General features: G+C 44.8%; 1 protein-coding gene and 1 long non-coding RNA gene across 13 annotated transcripts in view; one reads left to right on the top strand and one right to left on the bottom strand.

Moving 5' to 3' along the window:
* The window catches only part of LOC138744588 (uncharacterized), a 30,413-nt gene extending 21,069 nt beyond the window's left edge, over positions 1-9,344 (top strand). For both annotated transcript variants that reach the window (XR_011345634.1, XR_011345635.1), the window contains 3 exons: positions 5,277-5,475; positions 6,275-6,434; positions 7,408-9,344. This is a non-coding gene — a long non-coding RNA (uncharacterized lncRNA). The remainder of the gene's footprint in view (positions 1-5,276; positions 5,476-6,274; positions 6,435-7,407) is intronic.
* LOC138744586 (L-fucose kinase) overlaps positions 1-22,659 on the bottom strand; it is a 443,124-nt gene that overhangs the window by 49,977 nt on the left and 370,488 nt on the right. For all 11 annotated transcript variants that reach the window (XM_069900973.1, XM_069900967.1, XM_069900972.1 and 8 more), the window contains 4 exons: positions 20,347-20,448; positions 18,416-18,586; positions 2,596-2,669; positions 568-926 (listed from right to left, as the gene is read on the bottom strand). In XM_069900973.1, the coding sequence (XP_069757074.1) occupies positions 568-926; positions 2,596-2,669; positions 18,416-18,586; positions 20,347-20,448 (706 nt within the window). The remainder of the gene's footprint in view (positions 1-567; positions 927-2,595; positions 2,670-18,415; positions 18,587-20,346; positions 20,449-22,659) is intronic.

Raw genomic sequence — 22,659 nt, 5'->3', positions numbered from 1 at the left:
AGCAGGCATCGGTGTTTCCTCACCATCTGGCCACACCAGGGTGAAATAACCTCTCCCCTTAGACCCAACCGTTCAGTGAGGAATGGGAAGGAAGGTGAGCAGATATTTGAAAGTGAATTGGATGGATACAGCATTTGCATATTTCTTAAAAGCATCGAGGTAAGGATTGGATCTTTCAGAACTCCTGCGCACTCCAAGCCCACTGGAGCCAATCAAACTCTTTTAAAGAGTGACCCTTACTGCAAAATATGAAATTTTAAATCAAAAAAAGATTTTAGAAATACAGCATGGTAACAGGCCTTTCTAGCCCATGAGCCCGTTGTCGCCCAAATACACCAATGGATTTACAACCCCATACGTTTTTAGAATGTGAAAGGAAACCAGAGAGCCCAGAGGAAACTCACACAGAGATGAGGAGAACATACAAACTCCTTACAGACAGCACCAGATTTGAACTCAAGTCATAGGCATTGTGGTAGAGTTGCACTAACCGCTGCGTTGACCGTCTATAGCACTATCCCTCAAGTGTTCAGTGATTAGACCAAGTGAATATGGCATGGCTCTCACCTGTATCAAGCGTGTGCAGTATCTGTTGCTCATATCCTTCACACACAGCAGCTCTGATCAGAGGGCACAGGCTGCTATCTCTGCGAGCATGCAGGGTGCTCACCACTTGGTGCTGGGCCCGGGCAAGGAAGAGCTGCTGCCTCCAGTTGAGCTCAGCGTGCTGGTCCAGGCAGCTCAGGATCTCCCTCATCGACAGGCGCCAGGCAGACTGCCACTTCCTCAGATGCCATCCACTCCCCCGGCCCAGCAGCCACAGCACGTCCTCTACTCCCAGGGGCTGGGATACATGCAGGACCGGGAAGAGCTGGGCATTCAGCAGGTTGTTTTGCTCGAGGCTGGGAGCCCAGACTTCTTCCTTCCTGTGGAAAAACAAAGGTCCCAGATCTGCAGCCTTCCAGCTCAGACCTCCTCCCCTCCATCAGTACCTTCCACTGCCTCATGAAAGCAGCCGACAGATCCCATCCCACCCTCGTCACACTCTCTTCGCTCCCCTCCTGTCAGGCACAAGCTCAAAAACACCAACCTCCAGTTCCAAGGACACTGTCCTTTTGCTGTTATCAGGCTTTTGAATGGACCTCGTGTGTAAAAGATGATGCCCCTGCACTGTTTTAATGTTATTTTTCTTTACACACTGCATTTTTTAACTGACCATAATACTACACCCAGCACTCAGTGACTTGGAGTAACACCACACCCTGCACTTTGGGAGTCATCGTAATACTACATACAGCACTCAGAGACTCGGAGTAACACCACACCCTGCACTTTGGGAGTCACCGTAATACTACGCCCAGCACTTTGTGACTCTGATTCTGCCTGAGCAAGTGATTCCCTGAACTCTTGAACAGCAGCTCCAATCCCTGTGTGCACTCTTCCCTCGGGTACCTATCCAAGTTGCTCATTTGAGTTGAAATTTATTCCCACATTATACCTGATATGATGAGAAGGGCTGGATGTGAAATGACTTTAAAATGTGGTGAAGTAAGACTTTAAGATATAGGAGCAGGATCAGGCCATTCAGCCCATCGAGAGTTCCCGGACATACCATCCTTTTTAACCCCATTCTCCTGCCTTCTACCCATAACCCGTGATTCACTTCCTAATCAAAAACCATCTCTGTCTTAAATATACCCAATGACTTGGCTTCCACAGCCGTCTACGGCAACAAATTCCACAGATTCGCCACCTCTGGGAGAAGTAATTCTTCCTCATCTCTGTTCTAATGGGACATTTTGCATTCTGAGGCTGTGCCCTCTGGTCTCAGACTCCCCCAACTACAGGAAACACTCTCTCCTCGTTCAATCTATCCAGTCCTCTCAACATTTTGTAAGTTTCAGTGAGATCCTTTTCATTCTTCTAAACTCCAGCGATTTCAATCCCAGAGCCACCAGATGCTCCTCATGTGATAACCCTTTCATTCAGGGGGGTCATTCTGGTGAATTCTCTCTGGACCTTCTCCAATGTCAACACATCTTTCCTAAGTTAAGGATCGCAAAACGGCTCACGTTACTCCAATCACTGCCTGACAAACACCCTCAACATTACATCTCTGTTTTATATTTGATCCCTCTCGAAATGAGTGCTCCCATTGCATTTCCCTTTCTTACTACTGACTCCATCTGTCAGTTAACCTTCAGGGAACCTTGCATGAGGACTCCCAAGTCCCTCTGCACCTCTGTTTTCTAAACTCATTACTCATTTAGAAAATGCTCTATTTCTTCCACCAAAGTGCACAATCATATTCTTCTCAATGCTGTATTCTATCTGCCATTTTTTTCCTTGCCCAATCTCCTAACTTGCCCAAGACCTTCTGCAGCCTCAGTGCTTTCTCAGCACTATCTGCCCCTCCTCCTACCTTTGTATTGACTGCAAACCCATCAATTCCATATGTGATGACATGGTCACTTTATTAATTATGAATTATGATCATACAGCATGGAAATAAGCCCTTCAGCCAAAATTCCTGCACTACACAGATCTTTGCTATTTTTACTGGTACCCACGAGAAATAAGATAGGTCAGCCCTACCTAATTCCCATCCGTTCAAAGAACGTGGACCACGGGACGTTCAGGAAGGTGGAGGAGCTATTGCTGAAAGGCACCTGTGAGAGAAAACGAGATCCATTTGTTGAGAACAGTTTGGAGCAACCAAACGGTTGCAGCAAACTCAGAAAGAGTCAGTTTGGGCACAGTAGGCTGAGTTCTTACAAATCCAACAGCAACATGTTAAAAGGATCCAAGGTCAATTTGGAGAACAGATATTGCAAAGTTAACCTAGAGCATTTAGGTATAAACAGAAGTTTAATTCAAGCAGAATGACACCTCTAGTTCAAGAACAGTTTATTTCCAACTGTTGGAAGCTCCCCCAACCAGACCACTAGTTTGCACTTACTGTGACTGTGAATATTCATCTATCCATTTATATTTAATACCTTTCTATATTTGGAGGTGCATTGCGTTTATTTAGCTTACACGTAGGGTGTTTTACTTCGCTCTGTCATTGTAGTAAGCAGAAATTTCATTGCATTTGTACATTGTACTGATGTATATGACAATAAACTCTCATTGACATGGGTAAACAAGAAAAGGCAGCATGTGGGTGCCCGCCATTACTAGACGAACCAGACACATCTTCCCCAATCCTCCCTTCTCTGCCACCTGGAGGGAGAGCTGCTTCCTTGACTCCCTTGTGCACTCATTCCTTCCCGACAATCGCCCTCTTGCAGGAATTGCTACATGTGCGCCCACACCACTATTTGGGGCACTAAAAAGCCCCTCCAGGTGAAGCAACATTTCACTTGTGAAACTGAAGGGGTCATCCACTGCATCCAATGCTCCTTTTATGATCTCCTCTACATCGGGAGCAGACTGGGAGATTGTTTTGTTGAGCACGTCAGGTCTGTCTGCCGCAATAGTGTAGCCATCCATCCCATTCCCATGCCGATAAGTCTGTCCATGACCTCATGCACTCCAGAATGAGACCACCCACAAATTGGAGGAACAACACCTCATATTCCATCTGGGCACCCTCCAACCAGATGGAAGCCAAGTTGACTTCTCCAATTTCTTTTAGGCACTCCCCCCTCTCCATCTTCTCTCTTTCCTTATCCTTCTGTCTCCTTTCCTTCAGCTCTGCAGTCACAGAGCTACCCTCCTGCCTTTGATCAACTATCAGGTTTTCCCTCCTGCCCATGTCCACCTACAGCCAGTGCTCCTCCGGAAACGTTGGTTATATATTTTTACCTCCAATGGATGGTGCGGGACCTGCTGAGTTTCTCTAGCACTTTTGTGGACTTACTACAATCACGGTGTCTGCAGACTTTCTTGTTCTGCACAAGATGTTGGTGAGGCCCCTCCTGGAATATTGTGTGACATTTTAATCGTTGTAACTACAGGAAGGATGTGATGAAGCTTGAGAGGGAGCAGAATGGATTAGCAAGGATGCTGCTGGTACAGCAGGTCCTGAGTTACAAGGAGAGATCAGAAAGGCCAGGATTGCTTTCGCTTGAGCAAGGGAAGCTGAGAGGGGACCTTGGAGAGGTTTATAAAATCGTGAAGGCCATAGATAATTGGATGGTCACAGTTATTTCCCCAGGGTAGGGAAATGTAGAGCCAGAAGCCACAGGTTTAAGGTAGGTTTAAAGGGGATCTAAAGGGTAAGTTTTTCCACTCAATGGGTGGTGGATATGTGGAACAAGATGCCAGATGAAGCAGTGGAGGTGGGCACAATTAACATTTTAAGACACTTGGACAGGAACATTGATTGGACCAAATGCAAGCAGATGGGACTCACTCAGAAAGGTACCTTGGTCAGCATAGATGAGCTGGGCTGAAGGGCCTGTTTCCCAGGTCTATGACCATCTTATGTGTGTCCTCAATACTTATACAAAACAACACAGGTTTACTTGCTCTCCATGTCACTGAGGCATGCACCCATAAAGAGCAGGCCCTGGTAATCAGGAATAATACAACTGATGTAAAAAGCCTGGGGAATGGCGAAGAAAAGGAAACCTTGCAAGGTTTCTTCTCATTATTTTCAAATGCTACAGTTGGACACATGATTGTAGGATGGCATTGGGCTCAGCAGCAATTGCCTTCCTGGTTCAGCGGAGGGCTGAGTTTCCCTCACTTGGATGCTACAGCATGCTAAGGGGTAAAGTGCCTGACTCAACTCTGTGGAAGAATGTATAGGCAGAATATTCAAGCTGAATTTGTTACAAAACACAAAATGTAGAAACAGAAGGTGCTTACAGAAAGAAATTGAAAACAAACCTTAATGAAGGTGATTGACACCCATAAGAAATCAGCTACATCGATCAGAAAGTATCCAATGGATGCTGAGTTAGCTTAGTTTTTATTAGGTCCTGTTAACCATATAACCATTTACAGCACAGAAACAGGCCAGTTCGGCCCTACTAGTACGTGCCGAACATCATCTCCCACCTAGACCCACTGACCCGCATGCGGCCCATATCCTCCACACTTCTCCTGTCCATATTGTGGTGATAGGCTATTACACCACTAGGTGACCAGGGCCACCACCTGACAACCTTGTATATAAAGCCAACTGGAGCTAGGCTCCTCCTTCTGACCTAGGCTTGCACAGAGGCAAGACCTAGCTGTATATATTAGTTAAACTAGTGTTTAACTTGCACTCTGTCTCATGTGGTTGACGTTAGTCACAATTTAATAGACTAATATATAACCAGGATGGAAGCTACTTCTGCCCACGCCAATGCTCCTGACTCCACCGAAACCCGATCTAAGGACCTGGAAACAGAGATGGCTCCCATACACGTGCAACTGAGTACGGACCAGACGGAGAGTTGCGGGACCAAAATCGCGGTGGAGAGAGGGACTCACCCAACGACTGTGGACTATGAGTGAGACAGAAATATCCTGGAGCAGGTAAATAGTGGCCAAGGGCCTTGGCTGTTAGTTAATTCACTGGAACCGGGACCGGCATTGCAACCCCACGGGTTCCTGATTTATAATCAAGAATTGTGACAAGCGTGGGCAGAAGATGTATGGCAAGTCGCCCTCCCGATCCACGATCTACCGTGTGGATGGGTTGCTGCCCCTGAGACACTCCCAGCTAACTCCGATCCCCCCAGAGGGCGCTCACCCTTTCCCAGGACTGAGTGGCCACATGGGAAAGGGACCAGGCTCAGAAATGTGCCAGACAGAGCTCATCTTGTGCCACTGAATCAGAGGCTTAGGTTCAATCAGGAGCTGAGGCCAGACAGGCTGGAACTGGACCCCACTCCCGGAACAAGACCTAGCAAGGGCGTGGACTTTTAAAGCAGTATCAGCCCAAGAGTATGCTGGTGACCTCATAAGAGACAGGATTGTAGCAAGGGTCAGATCTACCGAGATCAGACAAAGGCTGTTGGAAAAAGGGATAGTCAGGCTGGAAGAGGCAGAGACCATTGCGGAGGCTCAGGAGGACTCGTTAGCCCCTCACAAGGAGAGGAATACGAGTGCTCAAGGATAACACATAGTAGCAGCAGCCCCACTGGAACGCTCCAAGTTCCTTTTTTTACGGGAAGTGCAAGCACCCCAGAGCTCTGCCCGGCTAGAGAAAAGGACTGTTCAAAATGTGGAAAGAGATGACATTATGCGAAAGTCTGCAGAAGCCCCAAGGGTCCAGCCAAAGCCCTTTCTCATGCAAATGAGAGGTGGGAAAGCTCTTCTTCTTCCTCCTCAGGTAGACAGAAACAGAGGGCCATGTGCAGTCGGCCATGGATGCCGGACAGAGGACATCACTATCGGGGGATGAATACGATACAGAGTACTATTACGACGAGGATGCCGAATACTAGCAGAACGGAGGTAGTGCCATGCTGGCCTCTCTGCGTTTGAATCAGGTGAGTCCACACAGTTATTAAAATTAACAGTTGAAAATAAATTGCTTGATGGATAGCAGGAGTACTGAAAGTTTCATAGACCAGGGGCTGGTAGAACGCCTTGCTCTAAACACGTACCCGAGTGACCACCAGATTTTGTTAGCGTCCAGCAGACACATAACTAAAGTAAAACATTTCTGCAGGGTCACTCTGGAAATACAGGACACAGAGTACGAAGAGTTTAAGTTGCTACTTCTCCCACGCCTCTGTACCCCCGTCCTGCTGGAAAGCATCACAATAGTACACAATGGGCCCTTTCCCCCATTGCTCCTTAAGAACAGCCAACATTGTAGCCTTGAACATAGACCCCCCCACCCCACTATTCACACACCTCACTCCAAACTGCACTCCAGTAGCCACCAAGACGAGCAGGAGGTACAGCCCGAGGGACAGAGATTTCATTAGAGTAGAAGTCTGCAGACTCCTGCAGGAGGGCGTTATAGAGAAGAGCTCTAGCCCCTGGAGAGCACATTGCTGTAGTGAAGTCAGGGGAGAAGCAGAAAATGGTGGTTGATTACAGTTAGATTATCAACAACTTTATGGAGCTGGATGCTTACCCACTACCACGTATTGCGGACAGGGTAAACAGCATTGATCAGTATAAAGTGTTCTTTAGTATAGTCCTCAAGGCAGCGTATCATCAGTTGCCCATTAGAGAGAGCGACTGCATATACACAGCGTTCGAGGCAGATGGCAGGCTGTATCAGTTTCTCCGTCTCCCCTTCAGCATCACCAACAGGGTATCCCTGTTCCAGCGGGAAATGGGCCGCATAGTAGATGAGTACCAACTCCAGGCTGTGTTCCCATACCTGGACAATGTCACGATTTGCGGCCACTCGCAAGCTGACCATGACATTAACCTTCAACGTTTTTTTCAGGCAGCAGAGGAACGCAATCTAACGTATAATAAGGACAAATGTGTTTTTACCACTAGGAAACTGGCCGTCCTGGGACATGTGCGACAGAACGGGGAAATCAGCCTGGACCCCGCCACATGCGCCCGCTCCTAGACCTCCCAGTCCCACGCACACAGAAAACCTTAAAGAGATGTTTGGGACTTTTCACATATTATGCACAGTGGGTCCCCAACTATGTCGACAGGGCTTGCCCACTCATAAAAGCCTCAGTTTTCCCTCTCTGCTCAGCAGATATCAAAGCCCTCACAGATATTAGGGACCTGATTGCAAAAGCAACCCTGTGGTCCATAGATGAGACAATCCCGTTCCAAGTGGAGACCGATGCCTCAGATGTAGCGCTAGCTGCCACACTGAACCAAGAGGGGCGACCAGTAGCTTTTTTCTCGCGGACCCTACAGGGGTCAGAGGTAAGACACTCGGCAGTGGAGAAGGAGGCTCAAGCCATTGTAGAAGCAGTAAGGCACTGGAGACATTATCTGGGATATAAACGCTTCATCCTCGTCACGGACCAACGATCCGTGGCTTTTATGTTCGACAACCAGAACGGGGGAAGATAAAAAATGATAAAATCTTGCGCTGGAGGATAGAATTATCTACAAATTATTACGACATTCTATACCATCCCGGGAGGCTCAATGAGCTCGCATATGCGCTGTCTAGGGGCACCTGTGTGACTCTCAACCACATGTCTCAACTGCAGAGCTTGCACAATGAGCTGGGTCAAATGGGAGTTGCTAGGCTGTTCCGCTTCATAAGGACCCAAAATCTCCCATTCTCAGTAGAGGAAATAAGGATAGTGAACAAGCGCTTTCCCATCCGTGCGGAATGCAAACTGCAGTTTTACCGGCCGGATAAAGCCACACTGATAAAAGCTACTAGACCTTTCGAGCACCTTAGCCTCGACTTTAAAGGCCCGCTCCCTTCCTACGACAGGAACGTCTATTTCTCTAATGCCATAGACAAAGACTCCCGCTTCCCTTTTGCAATCCCATGCCCCAACTTATCGGCAGCCACGGTAATAAAGTGCCTGCAATCCATTTTCAACATGTGTGGATACCCCAGCTATATAAACACAGACAGGGGTGCCGCCTTTATGAGTGCCGAAGTCTAGCAGTACCTACGGGATAGAGGCATTGCCACCAGCCGCACCACAAGCTACAATTCCAGGGGTAATGGACAAGTAGAAAGGGAAAATGCCACTTTCTGGAAAACCATCATGTTGACCTTAAAGGCAAAAGACCTACCCGTGGCAAGATGGCAGGATGTGTTACCAGAGGTTTTACATTCTATACAGTTGTGTACCGCCACTAATATGATACCCAATGACTATATGTTTTCCTTTTCGAGGAAAGCCACACCGGGCACATTGCTGCCTGGATGGTTGATGACACTGCGACCAGTGCTCTTCTGGAATCACTGCAGACCCCACAAAACAGACCCACTGGTGGAGCCAATGGAGTTGAGGGACGTGAACCCCCACTACACATTCATCGCAGTCAGGGACGGACAAGACAATTCAATGGCCACCAGGGTCCTCGCCCTGGCCGGAATTGTGGACTATGCGGGAGAGTCGCAGACCCCTACGGATCAGCATGAAAGGATCGTGGACGACGCAGGAGAGTCGCAAACCTCTATGGATCAGCACGAAGGACAACATACACCAGGACAGCCGACCATCACATCACCCCAAAGGGCCCCGCCGAACAATACACACCCAACAACCAGTACTAGTACAGAAAGCCCTACACCCCCTCAGCATACTCCCTCCCTGCAAACAACAGGAAGCCCTGCACCCCCTCAGCATACTCTCACCTACAACTGATGGGAAAACCTACACCCTCACAGCATACCTCCTGCCTTCAATACCCTCCACTTCCCCTGCCCTAGTACCCTGAAGGTCCAGGAGAAAAAGGAAAACCCATCAGATACTGGACTTATGAACTTATGGGGTGTATGTGTGGTGGTGGTGGTGGGGAGGGGGGGGTGGAGGTCAAAATCCTTTAAGGTGGGGTGAATGTGGTGATATGCTATTACACCACTAGGTCACCAGGGGCCACCACCTCACGACCTTGTATATAAAGCCAACCAGACCTTGGCTCCTCCTTCTGACCTAGGCTTGTACAGAGGCAAGACCTAGCTATATATATTAGTCTATTAAAACTAGCATTTAACTTGAACTCTGTCTTGAGTGGGTGATGTTAGTCACACATATACCTATCCAACCTATCCTTGAATATTAACATCGATCTCTCTTCCACCACCACTTCCGGAAGTTGATTCCATACCCCCGTCACCCTCTGCGTGAAGAAATTACCCTCATGTATCCTAAACTTTCCCCCTTTTACTTTCAATCCATGCCCTCTTGTTTGAATCTCCCCCATTCTCAGTGGAAAAAGCCTGTCCACATTGACTCTATCTGACCCCCTTATAATTTTGAATACCTCTATCAAATCACCCCTCAACTTTCTACGCTCCAGGGAATAAAGTCCCAGCCTGCTCAACCTTTCCCTGTAACTCAAACCCTGAAACCCCGACAACATTCTCGTAAACATCCTCTGCACTCTCTATTCTGTTTATATCCTTCCTGTATTTCAGTGAACGAAACTGCACACAATATTCCAAATTTGGCCTCACCAATTTAAACATGACATCCCAACTCCTGTATTCTATACTCTGATTTATGAAAGCCAACACACTAAATGCCTTCTTCACTACCCTATCCACATGTGATTCAACTTTCAGAGAATTATGAATCATGACTACTAAATCTCTTTGTTCCACTGCATTCCCCAATTGTCTACCATTTAACGTGTATGTCCTGTTTTGATTAGTCCTACCAAACTGTAGCACCTCACATTTGTCAGTATTAAACTCCATCTGCCATCTTTCAGCCCACTCATTCTAACTGTCCTATATCATCCTGCAGCTTTGATCATCTTCCTCACTGTCCACAACTCCACCAACCTTTGTATCATCTGCAAATTTACTAATCCAAATTGCCACCCTATCATTTAGATCATTAATATATATGACAAACAGTAATCCCTGAGCCACTCCACTTGTCACTGGCCTCCAATTCGATAAACAATTTTCAACCACTACTCTCTGGCATCTCCCATCCAATCATTGCTGAGTCCATTTCACTACTTCATCATTAATATCTAATGCTTCCACCTTCCTTACTAACCTCTTATGGGGAACCTTGTCAAAAGCCTTACTAAAGTTCAAATAGACAACATCCACCGCCTTCCCCTCCATCCTTTTTAGTAACCTTCTTAAAAAACTAAGATTTTTTTGGAGATGATCTACCACATACAAAACCATGCTGACTACTCCAAATCAATCCCTGTCTTTCTAAATAGTTGTATATACCACCTCTAAGAACACTTTCCATTAATTTGCCCACCACTGACGTCAGACTCACAGGCCTATAATTACCAGGTCTACTTTTGGATCCTTTTTTGAACAGAACAATATGAGCCACCCTCCAGTCCTCCGGCACTTCCCCCATGGTCAGTGACATTTTAAATATTTCTCTCAAAGGCCCCACTATTTGTTCCTTCATCTTTAGTCAGAACTGATGATTTTTCTGTGCTCAAGGTATTTGACAACACTTACAGTTTCTGTTGGAGAAATTGTCAGTCAAAGTAACTGTCTATGTTTCCTTAAATCTCACAAAATGCCCAAGTCCAGATTGTTGGTTACTCTTTGCTTCCTATGGATGCTGTGTGACCTGCTGAGTTTCTCCAGCACATTTGTGTATTGCATCTGTGTCAAATTCCAGAGAGCAGATTTAGTGATAGGGATTGTGCAGCTCTCCTTGTGCACAAGTAAAATAAGATGTGGTTGGGAATGAATGCTGCTTGCTGGAGACTTCCACACAGTTCAACATGAACCTGGGTAAGGTTGCAGGGAGCAGCAATCATTGGTGGAGCTAGGAGAGACTGTGAGATGATGCTCAGAGAATCCAGAAATTAAGGCTAGCCTTCGGGGAAACGCTGGCTTAAAAGGCCATCATTAATCAATGTGCCAGGATATGGAAACAAACCAGAGATAAGAAAAGTTTAAAAAATAACGGCAGATGCTGGAAACCTGGAATAAAAATGGAAAATGGTGGAAGCTCTCAGCAGGTTAGGCAGCATCTGTGGAAAGGGTAGCAGGAAGAAAGATTAATGAGATCCTTTCTCAGGATAGGAAAAGGAGATTTAAAACCATATAACCACTTACAGCACAGAACAGGCCAGTTCGGCCCTACTAGTCCACGCCGTAACAAATCCCCACCCTCCTAGTCCCACTGACCAACACCTGGTCCATATCCCTCAGGTCCTCTCCTATCCATGTAACTATCAGTCTTTCCTTAAATGTAACCAATGATCCCGCCTCGACCACGTCTGTCGGAAGCTCATTCCACATCCCTACCACCCTTTGCGTAAAGAAATTTCCCCTCATGTTCCCCTTATAATTTTCCCCCTTCAATCTTAAACCATGCTCTCTAGTTTGAATCTCCCCCACTCTTAATTGAAAAAGCCTATCCACGTTTACTCTGTCTGTCCCTTTTAAAATCTTAAACACCTCTATCAAGTCCCCTCTCAATCTTCTACGCTCCAGAGAAAAAAGCCCCAGTCTGCACAACCTTTCCCTGTAACTCAAACCTTGAAATCCTGTCAACATTCTCGTGAACCTTCTCTGCACTCTCTCTATTTTGTTTATATCTTTCCTATAAATAAAGAAATTTGTTGCAAAAAAAAATGGCAAGGTCAAAGTGAATATCTGTGATATACAGTGAGACCAACTCAAATGGGTTAATGAAGCTGTTGGAATATTATAAGAAAGTGAAGTGACGTCACTGAGACTCTCAAGATTCTGAGAGGAACTATTCAGTCTGTAACTGAGAAGCTATTTCTTCCAGTTAAGGGTAGAACTAAGATGTCTGGTCTCAGGATTAGAGTGATAGCTGCAAAGCATCAGACCAGAAGTTAATACAGAGGTTCATCAAATGGCACCATCAATGGGGTCTTCCTTTCCTCTTTTGACATCATTCACCAAGAATGTTGCGTAAATAGGGCTGAAAGAATAATTGACGACCCCCTCCATCCATCACACTAGATCACTAAAACCCACTATCATCAGGAAGGAATTACAAGAGCATCAAAATCAGGGCTGCCAGCTGGGAAATAGCTTCTTCCCGCAGGCTGTGAGAGGCTGAACAGTATCCTGTAACTGAGGAAATCATTCTAAAAAATTTATATATAATATATTTTATATTTTTTAGATACATGATTATTATATGCTGTGTATTGTGTGGGTATACGTGAATGCACCATGGTCCAGAGAAACACTGTTTTGTACAGTACGTCCAGTCAGATGATAATAAACTTGAACTTGTTTACCATTTAGGGCTTAGGGAGATGAAATTTCTTTCCAATGAGTATAGTAAGTCTTTAAAATTCTCTGCCTCAGACTTTGTCAGTATTACAGTATGTGTACTAATAGAAGGGCCAGGAACATTGCCAATAGATCGTGCTGCACTAACGAAGAGAGAAAAATCACCAATGGACTAATGACAGCAGAAATTGACAGTTCTGATAATCAGAAAAAAAAACAAATTACCTAAAGTTGGAAGAATGAGACCAGAAAACTCAGATGGACATGAAGTGAAGTTGTATAAAACAGTGGTGAGGCCAAATTTGGAGTGTTGTGTGCAATTTTGGTGAGCTAACTACAGGAAGGATATCAATAAGGTCGAAAGAGTGCAGAGAAGATTTACAAGGATATTGCTGGGACTTAAAGATCTGAGTTACAGGGAAAGATTAAACAGGTTAGGACTTTATTCACTGGAGCGTAGAAGAGGAAAGATTTGATCGAGGTTTACAAAATTATGAGGGTGAGGATGGAGTAAGTTCAAGCAGACCTTTTGCATGAAGTTGATGTAACTAAAAACTAGAAGATATGGGTAAAGGGTGAAAGTAGAAAAGGTTTAAAGGAAATATTTGGTGGGAAGTTCTTCGCATATAAAGTGATGGGAGTGTGGAACAAGCTGTCAGCTGAATTGATAAATGTTGGTTCAATATTGACATTTAAGAAAAAATTGGACAGTACATGGATGGGAGGGATATGCTCTGGGTGCAGATCAATGGGAACTGGAAGGTCAATAGTTCAGCACAGACTAGATGGGTCAAAGGGCCTATTTCTGTGGTGTAGTGTTTTATAGTTCTATGGTTCTAGGTCTTGTTCCTCAGCTTGTGTTATGCTTCATTGGAAAAATGAGGTAGATATGTCCCTGTGGGAGTAGGGTGGAGAATTAAACTGGCCAGCCCCTGCCACAATGACTAATGATATCCTTTCTCTCCTTTCTGGATCACCTATCGAGGAGCGTTGCTGTCATGTGAAGGTCCCAAAGTAGAATGTAGAGTTGAGACCATCTCAAAGCAACATCCGATAACCGAGATAGTAAGAGCTCAGAATCAGCATGTCCCTTCCAGGCTCTGACTCAATTTATAGCGTCACCGATGACACCACCATTGTTGGTTGAGTTCGGGAAACGATGAATAAGAACAGAGGATTGAGAACCTGGTTGGATGGTGCCAGAACAACAATCTGACTCTCAATGTCACGAAGAGCAAGGAATTTCTTATGGTCTTTCGGAAGGGGAGCCCGAGGGACCACACACTTGTCTTCATTGACGGGACGGCAGTTGGAGGGTCAATTCCTGAAGTCCACAAATCGGAGGACTTCTCCTAAAGCCAGCACACTGAAGTCACCAAGAAGAAAGCACACTAACGTCTCTATATTCTAAGAGGTCTGACGTTTGTTGTTGGATACTCCATTGTGCTACCACAGCTGCACTGTGGAAAATATACTGACTGGTTGCATCATAGCCTGATTTGGAAACTCGAGTGTCCAAAAAGTAGCAGACAGTTGCAAACATCGCCAGTGCATCACAGGTTCTAACTTACCATCCATTGAAGAGATCTTTGTGAGGTGCTGCCTCAAGCAGGCAGCCAATATAATCAAGGACTCTCATCACCCTGGTCACACCCTCTTATTGCTCTCTTCAGGAAGAAGGTGTAGAAACCAGATGTCCAGCATCTCTAGGTTCAAGAACAGTCGAACTTCTAACTTTCCATATGACCCAAACCATAAACTACATCGGGGCCACCAAAAACTGTTTGCACAATTGTTTGGCCACTTTTATCTTGCAATAACTGCAATGGTGAAAATTCATCTCCTCTTCATCAGGGAGACTGAGCACAGACTGGGAGATCACTTTGTTGAGCACCTTGGCTCTGTTGTCACAATAGCGTGGATCTCCCAGTGGCCACCCATTTCAGTCCTCCATCCCATTCTCTTGCTGAATGTTGGCAGCTGTATTGGGAAGGGTTGTGACTGTCATGTGACAGTACTGTCCTCTACCTAGTCAGAGGACATACCAGCTGCCAATCAAGGTCTGGTTTCGCTCCACCCATTAGTGCACACCTTGCCGTTGGTGCCATGTAAATTACCTGGACTGAACACTCCAGCCTGCCTGTACTTGGCCGTGGGTCATTGGCTGTTGTAATTGGATTAACCCTTCTGTCACTGAGCCAATACCCTGCTAATGACCTGGACTGGACCCTCCAGCACTATAAAGGTCCATGTGTTCTTTGTTCTCACTCTTTGCCAGCTTGGGGCTACCCTGCTTCACTCCAGGCCTAGAAACGTGGAAGGGTGCTGGAGAAACTGTTGGCAAGATGTGCACTGTTAAAAGAGTTGGGAGCATTTAATTAGTGTCCCTTGTAGCATCGAACCGTTCCTGCACTGAGTCAAGGGGGGGGTGGGGCATCGTAGTGATTTTTCCTTGATCATTGTTTTACCAGTTCATTCTGTGTGTGTGTGCTGCATCTACCATTTTCCACACTTGCTTTCTGTAAATAAAATCCTTCACTATCAAAGCTGTGTGTCCAGATTTCTTCCCTTTGAGACCAACCAAACCTGTTTCCTCATTCACAACAGCATCCTCCAACTGATGGCATTAACATCTACTTCTCCAGTTTCCATTAAATGGCCCCCTCTTTCTTTTTCCCTGTCACCTTTTCCCCAGGACTGCCTCTCTCTCTCTACCCTTTTCCTCTGACTCATTTCACAGAGCCAAAATCAATTCTCACCATTCCTCTTATTATATCCAATTAACACCTTTTGTTGGTCTGGATTCCTCCCCCAGCTGGCCTTGAGTCTCTATTCCTTTTTAAAAAAATACATGTGGTATATAACCTAATCCCCCCTCTCTCCACAGCCAAAGACCCCAAAGAAAGAAAGAAGAAAGCAGGAGATTTAAACCATTGCTAACACAACCAACCGCCATGGATCAAAGTACCATGACCACAACGTGCCACAAGGAATTCAACATTTTAAACTCATAGAATCCAAATCCACATTTTCCAAAAAAAGATAATTATCGGGTAAATTATACATTATTTTCTCCAATGAAATACACTATCTCAATTCCATATGTCATCTTTGCAAACTCAAATCAATCTCATTTTTCCAAATAATGGCTATACATTTTCTTGCTACAGCCATTGCTAGTTGATACATAGTCAACCTCAATTTCAAACAACATTTTAACATTGCCTAACAAAAATAATTGAATCATTAAAACTTTCTCTAAAAATTTCTTAAATCACATCCAAAAGGATTTAACCTGATCACATAGCCAAATCGAATGCAAAAAAACCCTACTTCCTTACAACATCTAAAGTAATCTGAAGAAATTAAATTATATATCTTTAATTTTTGAGGGGTTTAAATCCAACTATAAAATTATAATGAACGAATCTATATCTCACATTAACAATCTTAGTCATATATAGTTCTCCAATCATCTAGATCAATTGATATTCCCAAATCTTCTTCCCATTTTAATCTTTTCTTATGAATAGCTAATTTAGGCATCTCACTCTGTAATAATTTATACATTTCAGAAATAATTTTTTTTGTACCACCTTCTGGAAGTAAAATTTCAAATTCTGATTGTCCAAAATTATCCCATAATAAAGCCTTAACTTGATGATAACAAAAGAGAATTATGTGGAACTTTGTATTTTTCTTTCATTCTTTGAAAAGACTTAAAATAACCAGCTTCATAACAATCTTGTACAGTTTCAATTCCTTTCTGATTCCATATTTTCAAAAACTGATTATTAAGAGTAAAGGGAAAAGGTTTATTCTGATATAAAGGTGTTTTACCTCAATTTTTCCCATATACCAATCTCATCATTTATCCTATTACATTTCTCAAAATAGGTGGATTATTATTAATAATTAATAACTTTGTATTCCTTTTATAAATAAATTGTGCCACATTCTCCTCATCAATTTTAATTAACCCAATATTGGCCAATATTAACGGGTTATCAAAACCAAACATTCTATTGATAAACCTCAGTTGTGCTGCTTTATAATAATTTTGAAAATTCGGGAGTTGTAACCCTCCCAATTCATATTTCCAAGTTAATTTTTATAAGGATACTCCTAAGCATTTAATCTTTCCACAAAAATTTCCCAATTATAGAATTGAAATCTTTAAAAATTTTTTTGAGGAACTTTACAAGGAATAGATTGAAAAAGATATTGAATTCTAGGAAAAATAGTTATCCTAATACAATTAACTCCACCTATTAATGTTACAGGTAAGTCTTTCCATCTATTTAAGACATCTTTAAATTTATGAAATAAAGGTAAATAATTTATTTATATAAATGATCTAAATCTTTATCACTTCTAATACCCAAGTATTTAATTTGATCTGACCATTTAAACTGAATAATTTTCAAACAATGAGTATAATCACCATCAATCAACTGCATAATCTCACTTTTATCCCAATTAATTTTATTAAGTGATATTTACCTATATTGTTTTAATCTTTCATATAATGATTTTAATGAATTTTGTGGTTCTGTTAAATAAATCAAAACATCATCATCAAATAAATTCTATTCTTGTGCTTATTTGCTTATTCCATGAAGCAGGGCTCAAGCCTGAAATGTGGGTAATATATCTTTACATCTGATGGACGCTGCAAGACCGGCTGAATCCTTCTAGGCTTTCTGTGTTTTTACTAGATTTATCTATTTTCCTTTATATTTATGATCTCTTTCTTTGTTTCGGCATATTGCACTAATTGGTGCACCTTACGAACCTGCTTGGTTGCAGCAAGCACAAATTTTGGAGCATCTATACATTGTACCGATGTATAAGGATAATAAACTCTCATCACTCATTAAGATTTGGCAAACTTGAGGAACATATGAATTTGAAAGTTTGATCAGGAATAAGAAGGAAGCAAATGTCAGACATAAGGATTGGTGTTGAGTGAGTTGAGGTTGATAGGGGATGTAGGAAAGCAATTCACAAATAAATTAGCAGGGTCAAAAGGGGACATAATATGGCCTTGGCAAGCATGATTAAGAAGAAATCTAAAACCTTATAAAAGAAAGTAGTTAGCGAAAGGGTAGGTCCCTAGAAATGACCAAAGGAGGAAGTTAAACATGAAAGTCTGTAGATGCTGGAGAAACTCGGCAGGTCACGCAGCATCCACAGGAAGAAAAAGGTAACTAACGATTCGGGCCTGCGACTTTCATCAGGTATAAGCAAAAACAGACAGGCATCAGAACAAAAATGTTAGGAGAGGAAAAGAGGAGGGAGGAAGGGGCAGGGTGTTGAGCACAGTATACCAGACAAGAGACCCTCTCCTATTAGAGAGCTACCTTCTGCCCTCTCCCTCATCACCTCTCAGCTCCTTTCTCTTTGATTCTCCCACCTGGATGCACCTTCCCCTGCCCCTTCCTCCCTCTTCCCTCCCAACATCTTTTTATTTCAGGTGCTTGTCTGACGAAGAACTCAGGCCTGAAACTTTGGCTCCCCTTTAGTTCCTGGAATGCTGCGTTGTCCTGCTGAGTTTCTCCAGCACGTTATTAGGGAAGAATGGAGCAGGCGTCCATTCACGCAGTGTAGATTCCCCCAAGGGAGTTGCAGTCAACATACCTGCAGGTCATCCAGACGTCCAAGCATGCTGAATGTCCTCAGCTTCAGGCCCCTCAGCTTGATGTGGTGCCCCTGGATGATCACATCCTGCAGCCGGCACTGTTGGAGCATGGGAGATGAGGGCAGATCCAGCCCAGACAAGAGGCAGCCAGACCCACAGTGAATGGACCCCTGGCAAAAACAAATAAATAAATATGCAGAGAGAGGAATGTCCTTCAGAAACCAAGTCAACAAGCTCAAGTATCAAAGACACATCAGATCCCTATTTTCAACGTCCAGCTACTTGTTCATAGACCTGACATGGAACAGGCCCTTTGCCCCACTGAGTTCATGCTTGCCTTCAGTATATGAATAAGGAAGTCAGGCTGCAGCTCCCTAAAGTTTGGGTCAGGCCGCACTAGGAGCAGCGCGTGCAATTCTGGTTGCCTCACACCACCAGTTTTTCGTTTTACCTCTGTTCCTCTCCCTGGGAGCAGAGGTGTGAAGGTGCCATCCAAGACTCCGCACCTCAGCCACATGGACAATTTCCACGTGCAGGCTTGGAGCATCAAGTGGTGACAGACAGAAGAGCGGAGTGCAGAACCAAGCCTCGTCCTGCCTTCACGCTCACCAGCTCTAGGATACAACGGTAACCAAACAGTGTGCTGTAAAAGGGCACTATTCGCACACACATTCGAGGAACGGCACCTCACGTTCTGTCTGGGAACTCTTCAACCAGATGGCATTAACATTGACTTCTTTGTTTTCCTTCAGGTCCCCCCATCTCTCTCTTTCCCCATCCCTCTATCCTCCAGCTTCGCACCCTGTCTATCTATTCTTCTGTGTCCTTTCCTTCAGCTATCCCCTTCCCTGAACAATTCTCAGCTTTTCTCTCCTGTCCTCCCAGCCATATCCACCTCTGGCCTCTTGGCTGTGCTCCTACCCCTGTCCCTCTTCCCTTTTCCCCCCACCTTTTTATTCTGGTGCTGCCTGCTTTTTGTTCATACCTCGATGAAGGGCTCAGGTTAAAGGAGTATATTAACCATTCACGCCATCTCGACAATGGCTCCAGGGGAGCTGGTGAAGCACAAAAGTCTGCAGATGCTGTTATTGTAGTGAAAACGCACTAAAATGCTGGAGTAACTGAGCCGGTCTTTCCAGTATCTATAGGAGACAAAGATACGTCTTTCCATGTGAAGCATTTGTGAATCTGCTGGGATCATGCACTGCATCTGGTGCTCCTGCTGTGGTCTCAACATTGGAGAGACTGGTCACAAACTGGGAGATTGCTTTGTTGAGTGCCTTGGCTGTCCGCCGCAATAGCGTGCATCTCCCAGTGGCCACCCATTCCAATTCTCCATCCCATTCCCTTGCTGACATGTCTGTCCATGGTCTCAGGCGTTGCCAGACTGAGACGACCCACAAACTGGAGGAACAACACTTAATCTTCTGACTGGGCTCCCTCCAACCGGATGCATAAATATCGACTTCTCTGGTTTTTGTTACGACCCTTCCTTCCCCCGTTGCCTTTCCCTGTCTCTCCATTCCATCTCCTTTCACACAAACATGATAGATTCTAACCTTGTCCCTTATCCTATTGAATTAAAACCTTTTGTTGGTCTGGATTCCTCCCCCAGTCGGCATTGACTGAATTCTGAGACTTTCTGAAATTTCCTGCTTCTGTCTTATTCCTTGAAGAGGGGCTCAGGCCTGAAATGTCGGCGATATATCTTTGTCTCCTGTAGATCCTTAAAAGACCGGCTGAGTTCCTCCAGCATTTCGGCGTGTTTTTACTGGGGAGCTGGTGTCTTGCAAAATTTGGGTGCTATGCAGCCCAATTTCTAGGTGTATGTAAACATAGAGTGGAATCACTGGGGGAATTAGAGAAGAAATGCACTGGAATACCATTAGTCATGGGCAGTGGAGAGACTTTGTCAGAGCCCATGGGTTACCTCTAGGTGGCAGTGCTGGACCACACTGTTGGCGTCCACTCTGATCTCTCCCTCCAGGTGGCTGTTGATGACAGAGCAGTTCTCGTTCAACAGAGCAGGGTGCTTTAAAAATACAAAGCGTTGTGTTAGAGGATATGCCTCATCTCTTTAGGCCCTTTCAAACAAGGAAAACATCCAACTGTAAAGGCAGAGGTTCTCCGCCATTATGCCTAAAGACTTACCTTTCTGAATGCACCGTGGCTGGCTCTGAGGTGCCGAATCTAACCCTTCTCGGGGTTGAATGTACAACCACTGCAAGCGACCCACATCCCGACTCACCCTTCTCCCTCCATGACCCCCTCAAGGCATGTGCGGCGAGCGGGAGCCGTCAGGGCAGCGGGGGCCGGCGGGAGCCATCAGGGGGGCGGCTGTGACAGCCTCACTGGGCTGCTTCAGCCTTCGGGGTCGCTCTCTGCAGCTTCAGAGCAATGCTGTCTTCCCTACCCATAGTTCCCCATGCAGCTGGAACTGTCGTGGGAAACACAGAGCGGTTCCAGCTGCATGGGGGATTATGGGTAGGGAAGACGGCCATTGCTCTGCTGCGTATTTATGACAGGTGGTGTTGCAGCACCAGTCGCCCCACCTCCATCGGATTCAGAGGGCGCTACGAGGTGCTGCTGAACATATGAATGCAATGCTGGGCAGCCTTTTAGGGCTGCTCTATGAAAGGTAAGTTTTAAGTTTTCGATCCCCTCTTGTAGCTGGCCTGGCATGAAATGGCCTTTTGTTTTGCATCCAAGTGTGGCCACAGTTTCAATCTGTGAAAGGGATTTAGATCAGTATCAGTAAATTGCATTTATCTAGCACCTTCTTTCATATAGATACAGCAAAGTAACAGACCCTTCCAGCTCAAGAGCCCATGCCGTCCAAATATACCCAAGTGGCCAATTAACCCAATTATCCGATAGAAATTGGGAGAAAGCTAGTGCACCTGGAAGAAACCCACGGGGAGAACATACAAACTCATTACAGTCAGCAGTAGATTCGAATCTGGGTCCCTGGCTCTATAATAGCATTGTGCCAACAGTGCCACCTTTCTATATAGCAAAATGTTCCAAAATTCACCCAGGAAGGCACCGAGACAGGATCTTATACAGAGCAAAAAATGCTGTTCGGAAGGTTTGGTTCTGAAGGGAAGTTGGAAGGCGGAGGTGGAGGAAAAGAGGTTGAGGTTTTGGGATTGAATCCCAGGGCTTGAAGATGGTGGAGACTTTCCATGGTTACACAAAAGAGGAGGAAACTCAGATGTTGCAAGCCCCCCTTGACTTTGGTAATGGGGAAAAAGAGGGGGCTGACATTTATGGGAGAGCTTGGGATTCTGACTGAGGTGGGAGATCACTGGATATCAGGAACCTCCGACAGAATCTGTGAAATTCCTTCCATTCACTGTAACTGGAAGACATTATATACATTAAAACACATCCATTCACAGTTTGGTTGGATCATTTAAAGTGGAGGAAGAGATAAACCAAGTGAGAATTTTGTCTTGCAGACCCCTGGTCTGTGGAATGTTTCCAGTGGGTTATTTTAGATTTTCCAGTACCTGGTGTTTTCCTTTGATTTTAAATAATATAGTATTTCATTTGTAACAACAGTACTGAGGCAGGTCCTGTTACAGAGCCATACAGTGTGGAAACAGGGCCTTTGGCTCAACTTGCTCACGCTGACCAAACTGCCCCACCCACCTGCTTGCATTTGGCCTCTAAACCCATCCTAACCATGTATCCATCCAAATGTTTCTTAAATAGTGCAATAATACCTGCCTCAACTTCCTCTTCCAGCAGCCCCTTCCATATATCTACCACCCTCTACGTAAACAAGTTCCTTTTAAATTTCTCCCCCCACCTTAAACCTGTGCCCTTTGGTTCTCCTACTCTGGGCACAAGACTCTCTGCATTCACCCGATCTATTCCCCTCACGATTCCTTATCTTTGGAATGATCATACGGCCAATCATATTGCAGTCAACTCTGCAGCACCAGTGCAGACACTTAGCTCAGTTCTCAGAGCAAGGTCGGCTTTGGCAGGCCACAGGTTCAGTGCAAACTGATGGGAGAAAGAATCAGGGCTTTCCCTCTTCTCCCATCACTGCAAATCTGAGAAGAAAAGACCTACAACGAACGAGACATGAGGGTTTATTGTCAGGAACATGAGTACAATAAGCAGAAGCACCTTAATTTGCACTTGTTGCAGCCACACAGGTACCAACTACATTAAATTGCCACGAGAGAAAAAGAGGATAAGATAGATAAATATTCATCATGCAGTTAGTCCA

Source organism: Narcine bancroftii, chromosome 10, assembly GCF_036971445.1.
Source record: "Narcine bancroftii isolate sNarBan1 chromosome 10, sNarBan1.hap1, whole genome shotgun sequence".
Lineage (NCBI taxonomy): Eukaryota > Metazoa > Chordata > Chondrichthyes > Torpediniformes > Narcinidae > Narcine > Narcine bancroftii.
Note: the sequence above shows the minus strand (reverse complement) of the source record. Positions and strands in the feature narration are given on the sequence as shown.